At 41.9% G+C, this 18024-nt stretch overlaps 1 protein-coding gene across 4 annotated transcripts in view; it reads right to left on the bottom strand.

Annotated features, from left to right (window-relative positions):
• Window positions 1-18024, bottom strand: part of DOCK11 (dedicator of cytokinesis 11) — a 177476-nt gene that overhangs the window by 63310 nt on the left and 96142 nt on the right. For 3 of the 4 annotated variants that reach the window (XM_031944635.1, XM_031944633.1, XM_031944636.1), the window contains exons 21-31: window positions 16578-16699; window positions 16209-16295; window positions 15448-15537; window positions 11992-12110; window positions 9859-9928; window positions 9647-9772; window positions 8923-8994; window positions 8100-8246; window positions 2152-2235; window positions 1337-1448; window positions 657-695 (exon numbers count right to left, since the gene is read on the bottom strand). In XM_031944635.1, coding sequence (XP_031800495.1) covers window positions 657-695; window positions 1337-1448; window positions 2152-2235; window positions 8100-8246; window positions 8923-8994; window positions 9647-9772; window positions 9859-9928; window positions 11992-12110; window positions 15448-15537; window positions 16209-16295; window positions 16578-16699 — 1068 coding nt within the window. The remainder of the gene's footprint in view (window positions 1-656; window positions 696-1336; window positions 1449-2151; window positions 2236-8099; window positions 8247-8922; window positions 8995-9646; window positions 9773-9858; window positions 9929-11991; window positions 12111-15447; window positions 15538-16208; window positions 16296-16577; window positions 16700-18024) is intronic. The other variant, XM_031944634.1, reaches the window with a different exon arrangement.

Genomic DNA, 18024 nt, shown 5'->3' on the forward strand with positions numbered 1-18024 from the left:
GAACAAGTGAGAAGTTGGGGTCCTTGGACCTTCAATCATTTTTCTGTTTCATTTCTGCTTTTAGTCCTCTCCGTGTAACTCAGATAGCCTCTTACTGTCCTGACTAGTGTTCTTCAGGGTTATTCTTGAGACCGTCTATGCTTATCTAAATCACTGGCAAGTGAGTTCATCCTTAACTCTGCAAATAATCTGGGCCGTGTTCATGTACCCAGAGAGCTTCATCAGATGAGAACAAATCCTTCTTCTAGGGTTCTGGCCAATCAGCTAAGGCTTTGTTGGCTTTTTCTAGATGGGCTATAAGAAGGCAGCTTGACCAAGTGAGCATGGCAAAGTGACACAGTAGGGAAAATTCTGCCCCTTGACCTGAAAGTCAGCTGCAAACCCATCCCCCACAACACTGAAAGCCATCCTATCCCAAAAAGGAACAGATTTCTAAGCCCATAAAGCAGCTGATTCTGCTGGGGACATTAAAGGAGGGTCCCCCCCAAAGTTCTATGAGAATGTCACTTGAGACCTTTTTTTTCAAGGGGAATTAAAAAGCAAACCAGAAGCTCGTTCACTTAAGTCATACAGTCAAATCAACAAAGTATATGGTGACTGTTTTTTTTTTTTTTAAGTACGTAAATTAAGTTAGAAGGAACCCAGGTTAAACCTACCTACTGAAGTCAAACGGTCCACAGCAAATGAAAAAAAATCTAATTATCATGTGAAAAGAAAAGGGACAAATAAAAAACAAAGCAACAAAAGAACAACTGTTCATAATAAAGCATGCACAGCAAAAGCATTCCCATTCCACAGTAGCCTGGGCTGTATTTCTCTGGTTTTGTCAGCAGGCAAGCATCTGCTAGTTTCATATAGATGTCCCACCTATACCTACCCATCATATGTACCACCAGAAGAATATTTCAGGTGGCAAATATGGCACAGCAGAGAGAATGCTGGGCCTGGAGTCAGGAAGACTCAAATCTGGCCTCAGAAACTCCTTAACTATGTGATCCTGGGCAAGTCACTTCACCCTCTTGGCCTCAGTTTTCTTATCTGCAAAATGAGCTGGAGAAGGAAATGGCAAACGTTTCCAATAATTCTGCCAAGAAAATGCCAAATGGGATCGTGGAGACTCAGGCAGAATTGAAAAATGACTGAATCGTCATCTGAAGCGTGACTTCTCCACACTCCACACTCTAGCACTATCAGGAAGAGATGGGCTGTTGCCAGGCTCCTCAAAGAGCACTGCCCAGATTGCAGCCCATCTGGCCTATTCCCTAACCCCTCCCCCCAGCATTCTGTTCAAGGAGCCCCAGAAGATGAAGAATATGGACCCAACAACAGGATGTACCTTGAACTCTCTGAAGTTTGGGTTTTGCAAATGCCATTGGCAAATTTAGAGGAATGTAATGTTCATGATTACAAACTGTCTGCAGAAATTCAAACTTGTACTCAGCCAGAACCTGGGTGGAAAAAAAAATTAGGCACATGTCCGTATTAATGCGATTCAGCACAGACTCAATGCTTTTCTCTTGTAATTTATGAGCATTCATTTGGGCAACAAAATTACTAAGAATCATAAACATGGGTTGGAATGATCTTTGGGAAGTCAGGGTGGGGGAGGAGAGGACAGCCCCCCCCCGAAACTACGTGGGACACTCAGTCTCAAGCTATACTATCATCTCCCAAACCCTCGGTAATGATCTGCTCTCATCTTAGCTGAGGACCTTCACCCAAGTTCTTAAATACCACGAGCCCTTGAATATATGAAAAGAACAGTAAGGAAGAATTTGGCCTAAGTTACTAAGCAGGTTGATGCTGGACCACATATACAGAGAAGATGGGCCCCCAAGTTTAGCAGCCCTGCTCTAGCTGGCTATTCAGTGCTCAGAGGAGTGAAGCCAAGACTTTTTCCTATTTCCCTTTTCTTTTCTGAGGGCAGTAAATCATCTCCCAGAATTCTTTCCTAAAATCTAATTGCTTTTCCACCAGATTTTTGTAAATTTCAAATCACTCTAGAATTTCAAGAGCTCAGCAACGGAGAAGCAGCCACCCCCATTAACCTATTTGTTTCATCTTCAGGTGAGCAAAATGTAAAAAACTTTTTTATACCCACTTCCAAGAGAAAGCAGATGTTTAGTCTAACTGCATATATTTATAACTCACCTTGGGATCTTTGGGGCTGAATCCAGACATATAATCATTGATCAGGTTGAAAACAAATCCTCTGTCCATCAACGTCAGGCAGCGCTATGGAAATCAAATAAAAAGATGCTGTGAGCGGAGCATGATTCCCATAGCCTGTCAGGCATGTGAATATTCTACCAAAAGTTAGCTATTCCCCATTTTGTTGATGAAAAAACAATTCACAGAAAGAGTAAAGGGATAACAAGTGCCCAGAAGTACCAAAGTTGGGACTTGGGGCTTAGCGCTGCAGTTTTCACAAACTGTCTGATCTAGTCAACTTTACTGCTTCCCTTTTGGCCAAATCTACAAAGCCCATGACGAAGACAGCGTTAACAGATAACAGATAAAAGCAGAGCCTTCTGGGGTGGTCTCCCTGCCTGTGATCTCTTCTCCTGCACATTTGCCATCACATTAATCTTCAAACGGCATTATGCTCAGAACCATCAATGGATCCCCAGTTATGATAGAATTAAATTCTGTAGGTAGGAATCCAAGGTCCTCTGTAATCTGATTCCAACCCAAGTCTCTAGCCTTAACGATAGCTAACATTTATATAGCACTTGCTATATATCACACCACAATACTAAGAACTTTATGATAATTATCTCATTTGGTCTTCACAACAGCTCTGGAAGATGAATACTCTTATTTTACAGAAACTTGTAGAGGGTGACACAGTGTGAGATCGGAACTTAAGTTTTCCTGACTCCAGAACCAGGGCTTTATCCATTGTACCATCTAGCTTCGTTCTCTCATATACTACTCTCCTACATGGGATTACGGACTTAAGAGATCATGTGATTCAGTCCTTTCATTCTACAGATGATAAAACGTAAGATGGATTCCTTATACAATATTTTGGATGTCAAGTTTGTATCTATTATTTCCTAGAAGCATTTTCTCAAACTATTAATTTACTTTCAATTATATTGGGATTTTGTTGTATTTAATTTTAATACAATGATGCACAGCCACCTTGTCTCTCATAATTCCTTCCATATCCCTAAGAGGAAAAAAAGTCATCTCTCGTAATATCTTATTGTTCATTTTTTGAGTTTCATTTTATCCAGCTGAAATTTACCGGGGCATGTTGTGCAAAATTTGGTGTGAGTCCACTTTTTCTGTGTAAATATATTGAATAATCTTTCCTTTAGTTTTTCATTTTAATCTAATACCAGGATGATATGGTAATACACATGCTCCTGTTTTCAGAAGACATGGTGCTAAATGCATCAGATCTGGAAACACTGCTGACCCCTAAATGAGATCCAAAATCACTCACAAAAACTCAGCCTAACCATGGACACAAGAAAAAAAATAAGAGCATGAAGAATCCTTACTATCATGATATGCAGTTGGATGGACAACCCATAGGACTGGTTCCATCTGTAACTATACATGACCTAAAATTAAACAGAAGGTACAAAGTAAAGCCATAGATGATGCTTTTAAGACCTTGGATGATGCTTTTTATAGCCCCAAATTTCTCCTCAAAACAAAGATTCATAGATCATCGATATTCTTCTGGTGGTGGACATAGAATGTCACAGTCTCTGAAGAACAGAAGTTGTAGGTTATCCAAAAAGCAATGGAGAGATAGGTGTGGGGTGGGTGTGAATACGTTATTATATTTTTACACATTTTCATGTGAACAAATTATTAGATATTTCTGAAAAGTATCATTTTTTGGAAGGGCTGGATCAGGCCACCAAAACTCTCTGCCTCTTAGGTCTACTACCATTATTGTCTCACACTAGAGTAAGTTCACCTAGTAACTGTTAGGCCATTAAGATGCTATGAATTCCTTTCCAAAAATATCTTCCCCACAGGGAAGTGGATGTCAGATCTCTACTAAGTCAGTCTCCTTGATTTCTTGTTCTGGAATCAAGAGTTTCTTCCTCCTGGGAAAGAATTGCCAGGAGAAATAGTGTATAGGTATCTATCAGTGGAGTGACGTCTGATTGGCAAACAATGTGAAACAGTTACATGGTAAGGGCGAGGGATTGTTGGAATCTTTACAAACTGTTAAGCCATTGGAGTTGATAGAGACAATAATTATCTAATTTGACATGGTTCAACATGACTGATTTGATCTTAGAAAGAGATATTTTGGGCCAGAACTTGAAACAAGGTACTAAGTACAACTGATAGAAACGATGCTTGTGTTCACACCTTTACAGAGCTCATAAGTATCTAAGTACTCAATGGAGTTCACACGTTTGGGAGATTTCAGGCTTAGTATGAGATTGGAATTCACATCTTCCTTAGGGCCAGAGAGCACTCTGGGAGATAACCCAGAATATCCCTCTCTCTCCAGAAGGAGGAGTTAACCTTTGGGAGATCATATATATATATATATATAGAGGAAGCTCTTAGAGCTTGAGAGAGTTACTTGGGAACATTCCCAGGGGTCGGAGAGGAGCAATCTGGGAGGAAACCCACAAGCCCTATCTTCGAGGCAAGAGAGATTTCATTGCATCTTCTACCTTAGTGCTGGCTGGAGTCGGAAGGACAAACCTTTGGATTTGGAGACATTCAGAGGGAGCTCTTGGAACCAAGCAGAGAGATAGCCCTGAGCAAACCGAACTATATTGAAGGACACAATAAAAGATCTGAACTTTTATCACCTGGCAGTGTTTTGGAAAAAGAACACAACAAGGGGTAACCAATGGACAGAGCCCATTCTGTACTGGTATCCACAAGATGTCAAGCTATCGAGGGGAAGGCCCTCAGTAGTGTGTGAGAGGCTTTGTTGGAGGACACAGAAGGGTCACGTGGTCTGAGAAAGCATGGATGACTCCAATCTATCCCACTGCAGAGAACCACCACATAGATGGGGCCACAAATTTATACAGGTTGATTATCCAAAACCCATCTTTTGGTGCAGACTTGCTTGGACATCTGCTATTCTCAATTCTGCTCCACTGGCTTCTATAATCTTTGCTCATTATCATATCCTGAGGGGAAGGTGGAGCCAACTTTTTTCTGGAAGAATGAATCCACATTGCCTAGCACAGGACATGCTTTAGTGGACAAGAGTACTAGACCTGGAGCTAAAAAAACTCTGGGTTCAAATAATATCCTTTAACAGTTATGAGACCACGGGTAAATGACAATCTCTCAGAGCCTCAGTCTCTCCGTCTATAAAATGGGGACAATATCTGCTCCACATACCTCAAAGGGTTGTTGTGAAGCTCAAAATATAAAATGCCAAGAATCATTACAGCTGGTGCTCAATAAATGACTTACTGATTGCCGACATATCACATTATGACCAATAAAAAAATAAATCTGGTGTACTTTGCCCTACCTAACCAGTCTTTAATTGCTGGACACGAACTCCCAAGAGAAAGTTTAAATGACCAATTCTTTTCTGATACTTTAGATGTCAAATAATCAGTTCCTGATTTTACTTGAGAATGGGATTTAGCTGTTTGTTTGGTTTCTAATAACAGAAAGCCTTGCATAATAGTAGCAAAACCTTACTTCAATTCTGGCAAAGAAAGTTTTCAGGAATCTGAGAACTGTATCCAGAATTAGTAATCTGAAAATGTCATGTCATCCTAAATGCACACAGATGGGTTTCAAACGTATTATCTCAAGGGTCATTCATTCTCTGCGGCATTGTGGGAAGAGTGGGGTGAGAGGAAGGTAACAATGACGAGTCCCATAGCTCTCCCTCATCTGAGAGACCTACCTAACTTGCCCAACAAAACAACCATAGCTATCCTTTTATTTTCTTAAGAATGATGCTAAACAGATGCAGTTTTCAACTTTCACCCTTGTAAAACCTTGTGTTCCAATTTTCCCCTCCCTAGATGGCAAGTAATCCAGTATGTTAAACATGTTGAAATATATATATATATATATATATATATATATATGTAAAATCCAACACATGTATACATATTTACACAACTATTGTGCTGTATGAGAAAAATAAGATCAAAAAAGAAAAAAATGAGAAAGGAAACAAAATGCAAGCAAACCATCACAACAAAAAAGTGAAAATGCTATGTTGTGATACACAATCAGTCGTTTACATAATTACAACTTTGAATTGTGTGGCTTCAGATAAGCCGTGCCCAGTGTTCTGTCTACAGTGGCACCCGGCTGCCTCCACGCATCCGCAATTCCCACTGAGAGCTGCACCCATAAGCTCTATGGGTGGGAACTTGGAGACAAGGTCAAGTTATTCATTGCCTTTGCCAACATGGGTTTTCCCCCCCTTTTTCTTTTTAAAGAAACGCTTGCTGGGCAGGAGAGGAACAGGAACATACATGAAAGGGAATTTTGTGTAATAAAATCAAAAGGCATCAAGAAAGAGGCAGCATGGCCCCAGAGTGACAGCCTCTAAGCCAACAAGGCTGGGGTTCCAGTGCAGCCCTAGCCATATATTGGCTCTGTAATTCTGGGGAAGTCCATTGACCTCTCAGCCCTCAAGGAGGTACTATGTGCACTGTTCCTAAAGGTTCCCTCTACCTGTAAATTCAACATTTAGCCATTCTTCAACTTTTAAACATTCAGACTTGGAAACAGCTAGCCTGCTGTCTGGAGGGTCTGCCCCTGGGGCTCAGAAGGAAATGTATTTCCTAAATACCCACAAGGCCTTCTTATTGTATCGCAAGGTCAGCAACCAGTCTAGCTACCACAGGAGGACTCCCGATGGCCACTACTCCATACTCCCTTCTGGCCATGTGACCAAATCTACTTTCCTATAGAAAATAAGTTATGAACAGTAGCTGGCTGCCTAAGTAGGCACTCAAAAGACAATTTAAGCCTGAGTGTAGCCAGAATTCTTCTATCGGTACCAATTGCCTCCTCAGAACTAAAGGGAGGAAGGTAGCCAGGTGTAACAGGAAGAAAGAACATGGGTCTGGAAACCAAGGGATCTGGTACTAGGAAAGAAGAAAGGAAGGAAGAAAGAAAACAAGTATTTATTAAGCACCTACGATGTGCCAGGAACTGGGCAAAACACTTAACAAATATATTTTTTTTTATTTAATAGCCTTTTATTTACAGGTTATATGCATGGGTAACTTTACAGCATTAACAATTGCCAAACCTCTTGTTCCAATTTTTCACCTCTTACCCCCCACCCCCTCCCCTAGATGGCAGAATGACCAGTAGATGACTTAACAAATATTTTGTGTAATCTTCACAATAATCACAGGAGGCAGGTACTATTGTTATCCCATTTTACAGATGGGAAAATTGAGGCAGATAGCAGTGAGGCAACTTGCCTGGGATCATATAATAGTCTTTCTGAGCCCAATCTGAACTCAGGTCTTCATGACATCAGGCCAGGTGTCTACTTGCTGAGCCACCTAAGACAGCTTCCTGTGTGACTTTTGGAAAGTCACTTCACCTCTCTGTGCCTTAGTCTCTTCATTTCTCTATGTCTCTGTTTCTTCATCTAAGGATTGGTCAAGAAGAACTCAGAGAATCCTTAGGTATCTCTTAAAGTCTATGTTTAATTAGTAACAATTATTATTATTATTATTATTATTATTATCATGGAAAATGTGTTCCAAACTCCAACCTACTTAGAAATCTTTGGAAAACCAGTCGTTTCTAAATTGGGGATTGCCGTACTCAGGGCTAGCAGGCTTGCTCATATTCTGCAGACACTCCAAAGTGTTCTCAAGTATAGTGACAACAGAAGAAATGTGTTATCTGTCCTTCATAAATACCTGGATCTGGGTCAGTTTACAGACAAAATGTTTGACCAATTGTACCAATTGCTCACTTTTTTATCACAATTGTATGGTTTGTATGTATCAAATAAGTCAAACAACTAGTTGTTTTGGCAGGGCAAAAATCAGTCAAAACTGGTCATTTGACTGAAATGGCTGATTATTTTCATCAAAGGTGCAGCTGAGCTTCTGAACCCCAAGAGGAAATGAGTGGGACTACAAACGACTCACCTTCAGGAAGTTAGCCAAGCTAGAATTAACATTTCTTGATTCCTCTGGGATCTCCCCATATCGAATAGTCACGTGAGGAATTATTGCAAGAAGGAGTGAGTGGAGGACGTGATGGTAGGACTCAGGAAATCTCTGGGCTCTGGGAAGCTGAAATTAAACATGGAAAGAGTTAAAGGAACTGGCAACATTGGAGAGCAGGTACAAGAGTAGAGGCAAAGTCTCTTTTCTTCCTCCAAACACATTTTGTGGAGAGGAAAAAAGATCTGACCCAAGTCATGATGGCAATGAGCTATTGTGCTGCTGTTAACCCCACTTGCTCTGGGAACCTGTGCTCCTGCTCCCCTCTAGCTCTAGCACCCAAAGCAAGCTATTAAGTCTCCAACAATTTGGATGCCCCAAGTTCTCTCTAGAGAACTGGGGTGGGGAGCAGTTTTTGCCTTGCGGACCAAATCTACACAAAGCAAAGCATTCCAGGAAAAAGAAAAAGCTATTAAATGACCGTATAAGACATCGACTGTGCTAAGTTATTTCTGCTCTGGGACTCTCCCTCCCAAAGCACACAGAAGGCAGACGCCTAAAAGATTGTCCATGTCCAGGTTTCAAGTGGCAATACTTGAAAACAACTTTGCATAAGAGAGTCCAGAGTCTGTCTGTCTCTATGTAATTTACACTGGCCCCTTTCTCCATTGAGACTAGGGTTATTGCTTTGTTTCCCACAAGCTAATTGGAGCCAAGAGCTGAACTGTCTTTCTATACAAAGCATACTAAAAGAAAATTACATTTTATTCATTTATCTAATAAAAGCACTTTTAAGTTTATTTACCTTAATTTTGTTCTCTTCAAGTAAATAAGAGGCCATGGACTTGGCCAGAGCTTCAAAGAAAAACCAGGAATACTGGAATGAAAAATAATGATAACAGATAATTTCTAACATATTCCAAAATCATGAGGATGCTCACATGCTAGAAAGCTGAACATGTACATGTACACGCAAGTGTGTGTGTGTGTATGTATGTGTGTGTGTATAGATGTGTGCACATGTGTGTGGGTGTAATGGGGAAGTTTTCAAAGCAGTAGTTCCCTCCCATCGATCTAAAAAGGATTACGAAAACAGTACAATATTTGGAGCCCTGGGTTTAAATCTGTGCTCTGCTGTTCCTTCTGAAGCATTTGCTCCTGTTTCTTTATTTCTAATGGAGGAGGTAGGAGGTGGGAGAATTGGATGAGAAAAGATCCTAGGATCCAGTAATAGTCATTTTAGTGCCACTTGAGTATAGACAGAAGGGATTTGAGGAAACTCCCCAAACGTGCCCCCACAAGTATTTTTTTTGCCCAAAGGTCATGTTCATGTGTAAAGGCAGACTCGGGATTCCCTAAGAATAACATCTTCCAATGACAGTTGACAAGAATTTAGGAATCTAACTTCAGCATCCCTGAACCTGAAGCTGGGGCCCTCAGGCCTCTCTCTCTCAGCCTCAACTCCCTCTGGGACCAGCCTGACAGGCACAGCTTTCCCTATATTTCCCAAGGGGCTCCTGGGCCCTTACCTTCAGCAGTTTATTTATGGCTAGAAAGTCCGCAGACTGCTTTAACGCTGTTGTCATTGCTGTGGCCAGGATTTCGTGTGTCATCTGGGCCTGAGGAGCACTTGGTTTCTCAGCCCGGAAACTATACTACAAACACAAAGAAACCATGAATCCAAGGAGATTATTAAGGAATCGGTGCATGCCCCACCCACAAGAAAGCTTCTCCCACTAACCTTTAGAAAGGATCTTAAATAATGCTCCAAGCCTTCTTCATGACATTTTGACACAATGTGTAAGAGAACCCTAAAACGACATAGTGAAGATTCCAAATGAGGCGCTATAACGCTCCTTTGTTGCTCTCAGGATGCAAGTCTTCTTCTCAAGGGCAATGGGTGAACGTGGCACAAGAGCAGATTTAGACTTGAGGTCAGGAAAAACTTTCTAAGCAGATGGGTCTAAAGGTAGATCCCACCACCACCGCTACCACTGGACGGAGGGCCAATTGGCGGGAATGCTACTAGAGGACACTGGTTCAAGCACAGGTTGGACTGGATGCCTGCTGAGGTCTGTTCTAGCTCTACGATATTGTGATCATTTCTGAATCACAGAATGAGAAGATTTGGGGCAAGCTCTGGTAAGTTTAAAGCAGTGGTCATCAAGATTAGAGAAAGAAGTGAATTGAGTCAGCTTGAAGAAGAACGAAAAGCTCTTCATCCCTGATCCTCTACAAGTAAAAGTTCTTTTACTTGATGATCTCCATTGGCCTCCATGGCCTTAATGATTCCCAGATCTATATACCAAGCCCCTATTTCTCTCTCATTTTCTGGTTCTGCATCATCAACTGCTTTATGGACATGGCAAAGTGGATTCCCACAGGCATCTTGAAGTCAACATGTCCAAAACATCACCTTTCCCCCCAAACCTACCTCCCCTTCTCTGAACTTCCCGCTTTCTGTTGAAGGCGCCACCAGTCTTTCCATCTCTCAGATTCACATTCCTCTCATTATCCTTGAATTCACATTGTCTTCGCCAGTCAATTGCCAAATTTTGTCATTTCTACTCTGATGCCATCTCTAATACCTGATCCCCTTCTCTCTTACAGTCACTGCTCTCATCCTGGGCTTAGTGTCCTCCTCCTCCAATGCATGCTTCTTACAACTGCCAGAGTGCTTTTATCTATCTTTTTTATCCAGGTCTGACCAGGTCATTTTCCTACTCAATAAATTCTAATGGTTCCTCCAAGATCAAATATAAAGTCCTCGTTCTGTCATTGAAAGTCCTTCACAACATAGTCCCAACCTACTTTTTCAGTCTTACATTTCTTTCTCTGTGTATTATGTATGTATCTGTGTATGGATATATATGTATATGTGTGTGCATATATAGGGATATCTATGTATTAGCCCTAGCTATTCCCTAAGCAAGAAATGAGCTCTCTGTCTCTCCTCCCGTCTCCATCTTAGAATCCCCTTTTTCTTTCCAAACTCGGCTCAAATACCATCTTCCATATGCAAAGCCTTTCTTGCCTCCCCATCCCCTAAGCCACTAACTAAATTACCTCATAGTATTTGCTCTATATTCCATAGCTATTTCTGTACATGTTCTCTCTCAATAGTATAAAAGCTCCTTGAGGGCAGGTACCATTTCATTTTTCTATCTTTGTATTTCCAACACCTAGCACAGTGCCCGGCCCACTGTAGAAGCTTAATCAGTACCGGCTCATTAAGATCTAATGTACCTGTATTATGGAAGAGTAAAAAAAAGGAGATCATTCTGTAAGATGAGTTCATCTCAATTTAAATATAGCAACATCCAACCAACTAAAAGGTTGAAAAAATATGCCTCCAAGTCCAAAACACATACCCTTCAAGTAACCTAAGCTTTGTGCATTGTCATTCAGTTTCTTCCCAGTTTTCTTTATATATATTCTATTTATTGTAGAAGTTATTCTATGTGATACAATACCTGGAAGACAGACTCACATTTAAAGCCCAGGAAGAAAGGATAAAAAGAGAAAAAAAAGATGAGAATTATGTTTGTGGTTAGAACAAAGTGAAGGACAAATTTGAGACAATCCAAAGTCCCTGAGGGAAGAAAGAAAGATAGCTTTTGATCACTGCAGACCACAGGATCATTATTGTGTTAAGAACTAAAAATCAGAAGCGGGGAGGGACCCCCAAGAGAGAAATCAGTGAAATTTTAAAAAAACAAATGGCCTGGAGATGGCTGAAGGCTGGGAATTATGATATTAGGATTCTACTTGTTAGGTCACTATTTGGAAGTTAAAATCATATCTGGGCTCCAAGGCACTCAAAATCAAGCAAGATTGGATTTTAAAAAATATCTCAGGTATTTGTGAAACTCACATGGTGCAGGTGATAGCCACATCATCTTCTTGGGTCATATTTGTGAGAACACGAAAGAGTTGCGTAAGAATTACAGGTAGAAACTGTATCATTACTTGAATCTCCATGGCATGCAAACACTAAAATGAAATGTTTAAAATACACACACACATTTACTAAATAGCATTAGTGATGAAAGCGAACAGAAATATGAGAGACTCACGTAAAGCTCAATATATAAATTTCAAAATGTCAAGTAGCTATGATTTCATCATAATGAGACTTCTACAAACCTAGAGCCATCTGGGGCTCAGAGAAGCCAATCAGCTTGCCCATGGTTACTTAGTAAGAGGCAAAGGAGGGTTCTGAATTCCAATTTTCTTGACTCTAAATCCAGCAATCTAGCCGATAAGTAGCACTGCTCCTCAAACACAAATACAGAATGTACCAAAAGTCTTAGTGGGGTTTAACTGTGGTGTTTTGGAACACTCTGTCTAAAGTACTATATAACGCTAAAGTTATTTCATCGTAGTCAAAAGTCAAAACTTATGAAGTTGCTCCTTTGAAAATAAGTATTTGTAAGACAAAATGTAGCCCCGATCTCGATGGACTTATCTATCTATAAAGGGCCTTTCCTTGTCTTCTCAGAAACTTGTACGTTTGCATAAAATTTTTAAAACGTCCCAGTTTTGAAGAGAATTCTTTGATGCCTTTACATACATAGTACATGGTAGTATAATGCCAATGTATTTCTACACTTCCTCATCTGTAAGGTTCAAGGAATTGGAGAGTCACTTGTTTGCAGGAAATGAGCTCTCCCTTCACCTTCCCATCTTAGAATCTCCCTTTTCTTCCCAGCCCCTTCCAGCTCTCCCACTTCCCATCAGACAGAGATGTTGTGGGGTGGATTTCATCTGGGTACCTCTCCCACTCCATGAGCTCTAAGGTTCCTTTTGGTTCAGAGCTCAATTCTATTCCGGAAAGCAGGTGGCATTTCACCAACTACCACTAGGAGTCATAATACATACAGCAGTGGATTGGTGCCCTCCAAGAAGTGTGTCTGCTCTATTCTGGTCAGTCATTTTACACAGTTCCTCACCCCTGAAAAAGCCAATGATCCTAACAGAGACATGGGACTGGAGAATCAATGAGAACCGCTTTGCCTGGTCAATCCTGGAGGGATGGATTTGACTCACAGATAATGATGCCGCCTCAAGTACAACAGTATCCTTTTTCTTGATTAACATTTTATAGTGTTCAAAGTGCATTCACATTGATTTTCCTCCTCATAACAACCCCAGGAGTTAGCTACATCAGGCATTATAATCCCCATTTTCCAGATGAGGATACTATGGTAGAGAGAGACCAAGTCACTCGCCCACAGTGACATCCCAGTGACAGAACAAGGACCAGAGAAGACCTTCTGACCAAGTGCAGCGTGGGGGATGAAAGATTTAGCCACAAACTCTTCAATGAATTGTTATGGAAGTTTACTTGCAGGGCTCATCCAGCGTTAACAGTCTTTGACACTATGTGCTTGGCTCTGCTTGGCTTAAATACCCTGCACATTTCTGGGAAATTCTGTCAAGTCTTCACTCAAAGTACATATGCCTCCTCCTCTTAGTTAGCTTATTAAGAAGCAGCCCCTAGCTGCCATATTAGCTGAGGACATTACTCTTGATAAGGATAGAAGGCATAATGATTGATTTTAAGCTGTCTCTACAGATTAATATCTCCATTAAAAAGGGACAAAAATTGGACACCATCATCTCCATAACAACAATATATAACCAGTCTTTTGGTCCCTCAGAACTCTGGCCCTCACTACTTTCCCCAGGTTTAGCACGGGCTGTCTGAGTGATCAGTTATGTAAATCGTGGCCCCAAGTCCCATCCGTAGGACACTATATTCCCAGGCTGCATAGGAGGCACAGATCCAGTCAGTCAACTAGAATTTAATCATGTGCCTCCTCTGTGCCAGGCTCCATGTTTAAGAAAAAATATACATTTTAATCAAAACATCAAAACAATAGAGGGGAAAGGGAGAAATCATCACTGTGAATTCAGCTGATCAATGGATTCCTAAAGGCAAGTCAGTGCCATTTCTTATGGTTCCAGAGGTGGTGGATGGGGGAAAAAATTCAGGAGCAATTGACAAGAGGGCCAAGACACTATCCCAGGTCTGCCACGTGCTACCTATGTGACATCGGGCAATTTACCGAACCTTTCTGGGTCTCAATTTCCCATGTACAATCAGTTCCACTGACCTTTTACCTCAATCTATGATCTTACTATCCTACAGTTCTGAAGCGTAGACAGATGGAGTGAGGAGAGGGCCAGTCATTTTACCACCTCTCTCCACAGCCAGCACCGAAATCTACCTGTGAGTAGTGCCTCTGACCCGGATCACCTTGTGCTACCAACTTCTTCCATATGGAGTCGAGCTCTCCAGCTCCCATCTTTCTCGGGCTAGACAGCCCAGACACGCAGAATGTAGCTCATCCACTATATCTTGCCATTATACTGATTTCCTTCAGCTGTCTCTCCACTGCAACTCGGCAGGAGCCTGGGACTCCTTGCACTGTGCAGCACTCCACCTCTGTGTTCCCTTCTTCCTTTTCCAGTCTGTGCTTCCTCACATAACCTCTCATCAAGGCATAATTGCTATAGGAGTAGGATGTCCTGAGCCTGCCTTAATATAAGAAGTTCCCTTGACTACTGGGGACACTTGAAACACTGCTAAAAAACAAATACAAACTACTTAGGACACCTTCTCTTTTTACTCAGTGGGCCTTTTCACAATCCTTGAGGCACAGACAAGGACATTTCATCCCACAAGCAACACTGGTTCAAGATCTCATGGCTTCTTGGTCTTTTTGAAGAATCTGAACTTCTGTTCTTAGTAGGAAGTCAGTAGGATAAAATACTTCTGAAATTTCGGTTTATTGAAGTGAATATACATTTTTAGGGAGAAAGGCATTTTTGGAGAAGGAGCCCTGTCGAATGAAAAAAGCATGGGAAGATTTTGCTTTGAGTACCGGCTGCTACTCACCACATGCTCTTTCTTGATCAAGATATTTAATCACTATAAGCCCGAGGTTCCTCAACTGTAAAAATGGGGTGTTGCTACCTATCCTGCCTGTTACAGAGGGTCCTAGGTGGAATAAATGTGAAATCAAATGTGATGGCAATTTCTAATCAGTAAAGCATTTCCCCCAGATAAGCCACGATGGTGATGACTTTGATTTTCACTGCAACATTCAACCGAGAATCAGATTTGGAATTCTGGGGCTAGAATATCGGCTTCTCACTAGGCTGATTTTACTATTTGTGTCTAGAAAACCATCTCATGGAAAAGCAAGGGACAAAAAGCACCGTCTCAGCCAAAACATATTCAAAGCGTTAGCTGCCTCTTTTCAAATGAAAACGTGGCAACACAGAAGCCTACAAAGTTTACAGAAAGCCACCGTGCATTTACCTTTAAATATTTAATGAGCTCCCCTGGAACTGCTTTCGTGCCAGACTGTATTGCCTGGCAATGACAGAAGAATTTGTGCACGTGCAGATCCTAGAAGCCAGACGGAAAGAACCATTATCCTTCAGCACAAAGCTATGACCCGCCCTTCGGTCCCACATCCGCCAAGTGGGCTTTGCTAGGTGTCCCAAGGCTCAGACTCTACAGTGACTACTACTGTTCTTTTCATCTGTACCCTCCAAGCCTCCTTGACCACAACACAGCTGTCAACTCCCTTCCCCTTCTCTTGATTGCATCAAAGCTGTATATACTGTAGGCAACAACAGCATATCAAAAAATATCAGGCTGTCTTCTCACTTTACATACTAAGTAGCTCTAGAAATAAACACCTTACAGTGGGGTGAGGAAGTGCAGCAGAAATGAAATCCTCATTTAACCAGGTAGTGACTAAGTGCATTTCCAATGAGGACAGGCTGAACTGCTTTCAGCTCCTCCAAAGAACTATTCAGGTGCATAATTCCAATCTGCAGAGAGCTTCGGAAGGGACTCTCCCAAACCTCTTACCACTCAGGGGCTCAAGAAGCCAGACAAGTCACGGTCTGGATGCATGGGGAATCTGGAGGCCCTGCTCCCTCGGAATGCCCCTCGGACCAAAACTTCTCAAGGTTTCTGAGCCCCATGCTTGACCAACACTGCTAAAGCTCAACTGCCCAATTCTTTTTCTTCAACACTAAGGATGATGGAACTCTGACTGTCCGCCTTACCTGAGTGTAGATGGTCGATTCTAAGTGCGTTTTGATCCTTAACAGAGGCTTTGCACCATCTACCCACTTCATATCAAGGCTTGATTGCTGTGAACAAAAAACAGAAGGCCTTGGGTTTATTTCATATGTGCATGAACTGCCTAAAATCCCTTTATGCATTTAAAAATTTCTCCCTCTTTGGGTAGTTTAACTTCATATAACGCTCACTCCTGCATTTAGAATAAAGATGCCAAGCAAAGTTCCCCTCCAAAATAGCAAAGGCAGCTAATGCCGTCTTCAGAGAGAACAAAACTATCATTCCCTCCCCCTCAAAAAACTGGCCTTAGGCTTTCCATAATGATCCACTTTTATAAGCAAATATTTTCCTACCCTTCTGGATTCTGTATCACCGAGGCTCAGGTAGCCAGGGGGAAGGTTGGCTGAGACTGGTAGCTGCTGTTCAAACGTGATTACTCTGCCATCCTTCAGCAAAGGCACCCAGGCGAACCCAACTGCCGAGACAGCAATCAATCATGAGCAACACAACTCCCAAGCCAATGGAGCCCAGGCCAATATGTCTGGGGAACGGGGAGAAGAGGAGTAGGAATTCAAGGACTATGCAATGGTGGGGGCTAAGCAGCCCCCCAAAAGCTGACAAAAGAGCTGAGATATTTAGCCTGTTTCTCAGTATCTTGGCCATATAATTTTAGAACTTCTAAAAGACAATAAAGCTCTAAGAGCTCCACTCAATTCTATTCAACCAACACTGAAATATCTATCATGGCAAGAAACATGATATGGTGAACAATGTGACGGTTTTGGAGTTAGGACCTGTGTGGTCATGGACATGGTCACTTAACCTCTCCGTGCTTCAGGAACTTCCCAAAGACCGTCAGTTACAGAGGCATCAAGAGTTCTCCATACCCAAGGTGTGAATGCCCACGACACTGTCAAGTGGACCCCAAGCCACAGTAAATTACAACTGGAAAATATTTAACAAAATAAATACAATCAAAACAGATAACCTGACATCTAAAAACTAAGTCAACGTGAAATCCATAGGGATCCTTCTGTAGAGATTAGTGGATTCCATTTCTATTTGACACTGCTACCTTACACGGTCTGGCCCAACTGGCCCGAGATCAAAAGAAAACGATAAACAAAATATACCAGCACAGATGCTGAGTGCTGCAGATATGGAGGGGAAAAAATCCAATAGACTGCCTTGAAGGAGCTGTTGCCATTTAGGAAGATCTACATGGCAGCCATGTGGTATCAAGAAATCCCATAAAGGGGCTGTTCCAATAGATGGGTGAGAAAGAATACCATCTCTGTGCGGACAGGGAAGGGGACGCATATTATGGAGGTAATAATAGATGGGAATAGTAGAAGGGGAAGCTAGCAGATGATTCTCATACTGTCAATTCCTGGGATTCTCTTGACAGCAGGAGACCACATTTTTGATGTCATCTTCGACTCTGCCCACCACTCAAGCCCATCGTGTTCAATCGGTCAGTCACCACTTCTGTTTCATCCACAGCTTTCTCCCATCTGCTCCTCCCAGAATCCTAATCTTCCTCAAAGGTTCACTTTCTCAGGTGTTAGTACTGTCTCTAACCCTTGTGTCTCTCCTGAAAATTCTCCATCCAGCTGCCAGACTGCCGTTCCTAACCCGTCCAAGCCCCCGCACAAACGCACTAGAGGATCTCCCACAGCTGCTCATCCATCGCTCCTAGGATAAAATCCAAACTCTGCAGCCTGGAACTTAAAGCCTTCCCACTTCCTCTTCCACAGTCTTTTTTCCTGGGAAAGCCCCTCACCCCACCCCCCCATTCCA

This window comes from Sarcophilus harrisii, chromosome X (assembly GCF_902635505.1).
Source record: "Sarcophilus harrisii chromosome X, mSarHar1.11, whole genome shotgun sequence".
In the NCBI taxonomy this organism is placed as follows: Eukaryota; Metazoa; Chordata; class Mammalia; order Dasyuromorphia; family Dasyuridae; genus Sarcophilus; species Sarcophilus harrisii.